The sequence below is a fragment of the Bufo gargarizans genome, chromosome 11, assembly GCF_014858855.1.
Source record: "Bufo gargarizans isolate SCDJY-AF-19 chromosome 11, ASM1485885v1, whole genome shotgun sequence".
NCBI classification, from domain to species: domain Eukaryota; kingdom Metazoa; phylum Chordata; class Amphibia; order Anura; family Bufonidae; genus Bufo; species Bufo gargarizans.
Window position 1 is genome coordinate 99,008,375 of NC_058090.1, and position 6,719 is coordinate 99,015,093.

Sequence of the window (6,719 nt, forward strand, 5' to 3'; positions counted from 1 at the left end):
GAGCAAGACATGGATGAATAGAGAGCAGGAGTTAGAGATGGATGGATAGAGAGCAGGAGCGAGAGATGGATGGGTAGAGAGCAGGAGCGAGAGATGGATGGGTAGAGAGCAGGAGCGAGAGATGGATGGGTAGAGAGCAGGAGCGAGAGATGGATGGGTAGAGAGCAGGAGCGAGAGATGGATGGGTAGAGAGCAGGAGCGAGAGATGGATGGATAGAGAGCAGGAGCGAGAGATGGATGGGTAGAGAGCAGGAGCAAGAGAAGGGTAGAGACAGTAAGGAAATGATGGATAGATAGAGAGCAGGAGCGAGAGATGGATAGAGAGAGCAGGAGCGAGAGATGGATGGGTAGAGAGCAGGAGCGAGAGATGGATGGATAGAGAGCAGAAGCGAGAGATGGATGAATAGAGAGCAGGAGCGAGAGATGGATGGATAGAGAGCAGGAGCGAGAGATGGATGGGTAGAGAGCAGGAGCGAGAGATGGATGGATAGAGAGCAGGAGCGAGAGATGGATGGGTAGAGAGCAGGAGCGAGAGATGGATGAATAGAGAGCAGGAGCGAGAGATGGATGGGTAGAGAGCAGGAGTGAGAGATGGATGGGTAGAGAGCAGGAGCGAGAGATGGATGGGTAGAGAGCAGGAGCGAGAGATGGATGGGTAGAGAGCAGGAGCGAGAGATGGATGGGTAGAGAGCAGGAGCGAGAGATGGATGGGTAGAGAGCAGGAGCGAGAGATGGATGGGTAGAGAGCAGGAGCGAGAGATGGATGGGTAGAGAGCAGGAGCGAGAGATGGATGGGTAGAGAGCAGGAGCGAGAGATGGATGGATAGAGAGCAGGAGCGAGAGATGGATGGGTAGAGAGCAGGAGCGAGAGATGGATGGGTAGAGAGCAGGAGCAAGAGAAGGGTAGAGACAGTGAGCAAATGATGGATAGATAGAGTGAAAGATGGACAGAGAAGTGGAGTAAGTCCCGTGGATCGATAGAGAACAGGAATGAGATGGATGGATAGAGAGAGGAAGATAGATGATGGATAGAGAGTGTGAGATGGATATATATATATATATATATATATGTAGAGAGCACCTTAGAAATAGACCGGGAGCAAGATGGATGGATAGAGAGAGAGGAAGTGAGATGGAGACAGAGCGAGAGATGAATGGACAGAGAGCATGAGTGAGAGATGGATTGATAGAGACTGGGTGCAAAATAGATAGAAATCAAGAGATGTATGGATAGAGAGCTGGAGCGAGATGGAGAGCAATGGATGGAGAGAGAGTGATAGAGAACGTGAGGGATAGATGGACTGGGAGCAGGGGAGATTGATATAGAGCGTGAGATGGAGGGATAGGAGCAGGTGCAAGACAGAGCGAGAGGAAGTGAGATGGACAAGAGCTGGATGGTCTTCTGCAGAGTTAAGACCTCTGATGGCTGCACTAATATATCCAGCTCTCGGGTCCTGTGGATGAGGGAGGTTGTCGGCTGCTCACAGACCAGGAGGTGCCTTTAATTACCTTTTATTAAATATCACCTCCTGCCCTTTGGGAGCTCTGGCGTCTCCTATGTACAGGGCTGGTTCTCCATCACAGGGAGGGAACTGGGCGAATCGGGAGGGGCACACCTGACTCTACACTTCTTTACTGGTTCTGCCAGTTTTCTGAATTCACAAAGAGGTGGAATCCTCACGTGGATCCCTCTAATTGTGAACCCACTTGTGCATCGAGATGGATCATGAGTCCCTTCTGCCCACACAACTCATACTTTCTGGGTATTTTTTATTTGCTGGACAGCCGCCATTTTGCTTTCCTGCAGTTAAAGGGATCGTTCCATTCCTAGCAGCAGTGAATAAGTGTTTGATTGGCGGGGGTCTGGCCGTTGAGGCCCCCAGCGATCACAAGAACAGGGGCCGTGTTCCCCTTTTGGAATGGAGAGGCAGTCACGCATGCTTGTCTACCGATCCATCCAAACAGGGAGAACACAGATCATGTTCCCATGATCGGCGGGGGCCCCAGGGGTGGGACGCCTGCCGATCAGACACTTATCCACTGCCCTGGTGATGAGGGATAAATTGTCTTCACGGAACAACCTCTCAGAACTGAGGTGGGGTTTGTGCTGGTGCCGCAGGCGAATATCTGAACTGAACTTAATGTGCCCAATAATTTCAGTTTCTGATGCAGAACTCAAAATCAGTGCTGTCCGCAAAAATGCAGATCCGTTTTTTCACGGATTAGATGCTGTCCCATTCACATCTATGGGGCCCTTTTCTTCCATTACACGGCTCAGCAAAACAAATGAAACATGTCCTATACTTGTCAGTGAAAATTAGGACATTGCCCCATTGAAGTCTATGGATCAGCAAAAAAATGGAATGCAATCCGTTTTTTTGCAGACATGCTAAACTGTCAGAAAAAAAACGAATCCACATTTTTGCGGACAGCATATGGCCGTCTTTACATGTCTTTACTGTGGGCTTAGAGCTCTGTATTAGAACAGCAGATCTCCGACCACTATAAAGAGTCATCAAGAACTGATAAGTGGTGGACGTTTACTTTAAGACGTGGTAGTTGTAGGCTCCTTATGGGCTACATGTAGACCTCTGACCATCTTCATTCTGTAGGGACTTCTTGGTGTGGATTAATATTTTCTTCCCCCGTCTCTTCTTTCCTCACGCCTCCTCATACAGATCCAGCGGACAGCTTTCACACACCGCCACGCTGACAGTCAACACCAACCCAAACATAAGCATCAAAAAAGAACCTCCATCTCCCAACCGGGAACGGAGCACCGGCACCCCATTGACGTCCTACTCACACCAGGCGCGGCACGAAGCCACCGGCCGCTCTCCCGTCGACAGCCTGAGCAGCAACGCAAGTTCTTTCGAAGGCAACGACCGAGAGGATGCAAGGGCCGACTACACCTCCTCGCTTGGGCTGCTGCGACCTTCGAGCGACGTGGAAGGCGAGAGCCCGTCTGTAAAACGCATGCGGCTCGACGCATGGGTAACATAACTGCTCCAGAAACAAAAACCCACCCGCCCACCTCGTCCTTACGCTTGCGAGCCACAGGATGAGGTGCCGATTGGGAGGGGGTGGGCAGACAGGAGCAGGTTGCCAGTGAGGTTTAATGCTGTAGGGTGGGAACCTATCATTAACTGCCTGAGATATAGCTTTAGTATTTGGTAGGTATTCTTCCTAGTCCAGTGCGTCAGGCAATGTCTGCAGAGGACATGGGACTCCATGGCTGCACTAAGAACCTAAGCCGAGTACGACTCCAGCCCTCCAAAGCCAACTGCTTACCTTGTCGTCTTGTTGACCACAGCTGCTACAGTCAATCTCGCCACTGCCCTCCATCCTCACCGATATACCCTGCTCACCGCCTCACCCTGCTCCGCTTATCTGAAGACATCCGTCGTTGGGCTGCTCGCTACCGGGCCAGCTTTCATTATCTATTACCGGGTTGCTTGAAAGGGAAGCTGCAGACTCAGATTTTCTTTTTCGCCATTCATGAAACGGTTAAGTCCAAAGTGGCCTCCCTGGCCGAGCAGCGCTCATTGACAAACTGGAAATTGAATTCCTAGCTGCTTGACGGACCTTAATTGGGTTTTTTTTTTGTTTCAAGTTAACGAACCGGCATCTTATCGGGATGCACACCATGGAGAGCCACCTTCCCCTCCCATCCTCCACCCGTCATGGAAGCTCCCTCCAGTCTCCGGCTCACTCAGCGCAGACGGGGCCGTCCAGAGATCAAGCTACGTAGACATATCTAAAACTCGAACCCCCGCAAGCCATGGAGCTCTATCATAATGCAGACAATGCCTTTTTAAAAGAGAAAAAGAAAAAAAATCTAAAATTAACAAAAACAAGAAATATATATAATATATACATATATATATTTATTCTTTTAGATGCGGTTTTCTTATTTTGGAGGAAAGAGCTCAGCCTATGATTTCACTTCTCGAGGACAGGGATTTCCCCTCACAGGGTTTTCTATGTATTAAAGGCAGTATGACTGCGAGATATAAAAAAAATAGCCCCCCCACCCCCCGTTAGAAATTCGGAAAGTGAAATCATATTGGAACTTTAAATTCGAGGCCGTTTTCCGGAGAGCAGAATCCCCTCTGGAAAGGGAAGGCTTGGAATTAAAGGATAATGTGCAAGGGGTCCAGGTACATCCATAGCAGCATGCTCATTGCCCAGGTCAGTAACACTGCCGCACAAGATTTTTGCTGCTATTTTCACACTATATTGGTGAAAAGGGGGGTGATCTGCTAAAAATATATATATATATTTTTTTTGTATTTTTGAACATTTTTGTTTTCTGGTTTCCCGCAATCACCTGTACATTTTAACCTGTATTTTGTTAATTAGTTTCTACCAATTTTTGTCCTAATATAATGGACACAATGACCTAAAACAGTCCCAGCTGGGGATCATGGTCCCATCTGTGTCAATGTCCACAAAAGTATGCAAATGAGTCTCTAGGAGCAATGAGGGCGGTGCCATTACACCTCTCATTGCTTCCAGAGGCTCTGCTCGCTCCTCTCCATGCCGCAAACCGTCCAATTTGATTGATAGAGCCAGGCAGAGAAAACGTCACCACACCTGCCCGGCCCCGAGGTCTCCAAAAGTCTGTTCGTACTACACAGAGACTCACCGGTGAGGGGCGAGGCATGAAGAGGAGCGAGTAAAGCGAGACAAAGCGGCAATTATCTCGGGAATATGGGCACGGACGCTGATGGGACCAAGACCATGATCTTTAGCTGTCAAGGGCCCATTTCTCTGGTTAGGTTTTAGGTCCATGTAAAAAATAAAAGTAATAATAGTGGTGTTCCATGGCTTCACAGTCCCCCACCCATCTCTGCTTCCCCCACTTGACATGGAAACAATGTGACCACTCTGTGGTCGGTGATTGGCTGAGAGGTCATTTCCTATGCGTTGAGAAGGACAAGAGAGTAGAGAGCAGCAGGGAACTCGGAAAACTAGAGCGGTATGGGTTATTATTATTTTTTTTTTTTAACAACCCTTTAAAAAAAAAAAAAAGAGGGGAACAGTTAAGTAGACTTTTTTATACTTTGCCATACACCCTTTATAAGATCACCCCTTTGCCTATTTTTTTTTATTGTATACCATTAAATCAAATTCCTGCTTACATTTTTTTTCTATTATTATTCTTTTATATTTTACTTTAAATTTGAAATATTTTTTTTTTTTAAAAATAGCAGCAAAAATAAATCATCCAAATGTAATTTTTAGATGTATCATTTTGGCGCAGCTGGCTGTTAGGGTATAAAACGGACGTTAGAGGAATTGAACGGGCCCTTGTCAACTTGATTAGGTTCTTAGAGAACCGTTTTTAGTTGTTTTTTTTCACACATGTAAATGAAAACACATTAATTTTCAAGACTAGGAAATAAATGACAATCTTAAAAAAACATATATATATATATATATACTTACCGCACCCTGTTTTTATCTGTATAAATATTTGTTTCTGATTTTTAATATTATTTCTTGTGCTCATTTGTGCTGTTGACAGTTACATTGTGAATATTTTTTTATATTCGTAAATTTGCGTTCTGTAGAGGTAGTTATTATTGTTCAGTTTTTGTTTTTTTTCTGTTTTGTTTTTCCATCCCCCCCCCCCCCCCTCATTTTATTAAGGGGTGTGGCAGAAACTTGCACGACACAAAACAATTACAAGTTAAATGCTGCAGTTTTTAGAAGAGTGAAGAAAATTTAAAAAAAATTTAAAAAGGAGCTTATTTATTCTCAAAAGGCTAAAAAAGGTGTAAAATGCATGAAGTAATATTTACAAAAAACACAAAAAAAAAAAAAAAAAAATGACAAAAAGATGTAACCTCAACAAAATTGTAGCGTTTAAAATTTAAACAACAAAAAAAATAGCTAATATATTGTGTTTGGCTGGTTTGCTTTCCTTTTGTTTTTATTGTTTTTTTGTTTTTTTTTCATTAGTTTTTTTTGACAATGAAATATAATTGTGTATATTTTCATATAAGAAGTATGCACTGATCTGTTTAAAAATGATATCTTGCTTTTTAAAAGTGTGGTTACTTACCAAAGTCTCCGTCTGTGCTTTTCCCTTCAGTATCCTGACCATTGGGTCTTTGATATCAACCACTGAGGGGGGCGTTGGGGGAGGGAGGCTGTTGGAGAGTTGCACCCCCCCCCCCCATCAGTAAATTATATAACCCTCCATGCACTTTCATTCTTCAGTCAGTCATTCATCTCGCTGCCATCGAAAGGCATAAAATTCTATAAAAATACATGACAACAAAGTGATATATTACTATGTATATGAAGAAGTCTAGTTGAGGAGCCAAGAAAGGTCTTGTATGTTAGGAATCATGTAGGGAGCCGGTGCGGTGGTTCGTGGTATCTCGATAGCTCCCCTAGAAGCAATGCTAGGCGAGAACACCTCTGTAATATGGCATCCAGGGGCACATGCCAACTTTTATCTGTTGGATTCTGAAGAAATCTGACAGAACGATCTTCCACATGGTTCTTATGGGCCACAGAGCTATAATCCAACCTTTGCATGACCTTAAATGAAGGTCTGCCATGGACCACCTACCAACTATTTAGCCACACCTTCAAAAACAGGATATTGAATCACTCGCCTGATTATCATGACTTATAAATAGTGTGCCTCTGTCAAAAATCATGCCTGGGCCTTCTTCATTTACTCTTCAGGACAAACGATCCAA

General features: G+C 45.0%; 1 protein-coding gene across 8 annotated transcripts in view; it reads left to right on the forward strand.

The window, feature by feature from the left end:
- MEF2D (myocyte enhancer factor 2D) overlaps positions 1–5,201 on the forward strand; it is a 124,335-nt gene extending 119,134 nt beyond the window's left edge. For all 8 annotated transcript variants that reach the window (XM_044272794.1, XM_044272791.1, XM_044272786.1 and 5 more), the window contains one exon: positions 2,679–5,201. In XM_044272794.1, the coding sequence (XP_044128729.1) occupies positions 2,679–3,003 (325 nt within the window). In that variant the 3' untranslated portion in view covers positions 3,004–5,201. The remainder of the gene's footprint in view (positions 1–2,678) is intronic.
- The last annotated feature ends 1,518 nt before the right edge of the window (positions 5,202–6,719 follow it).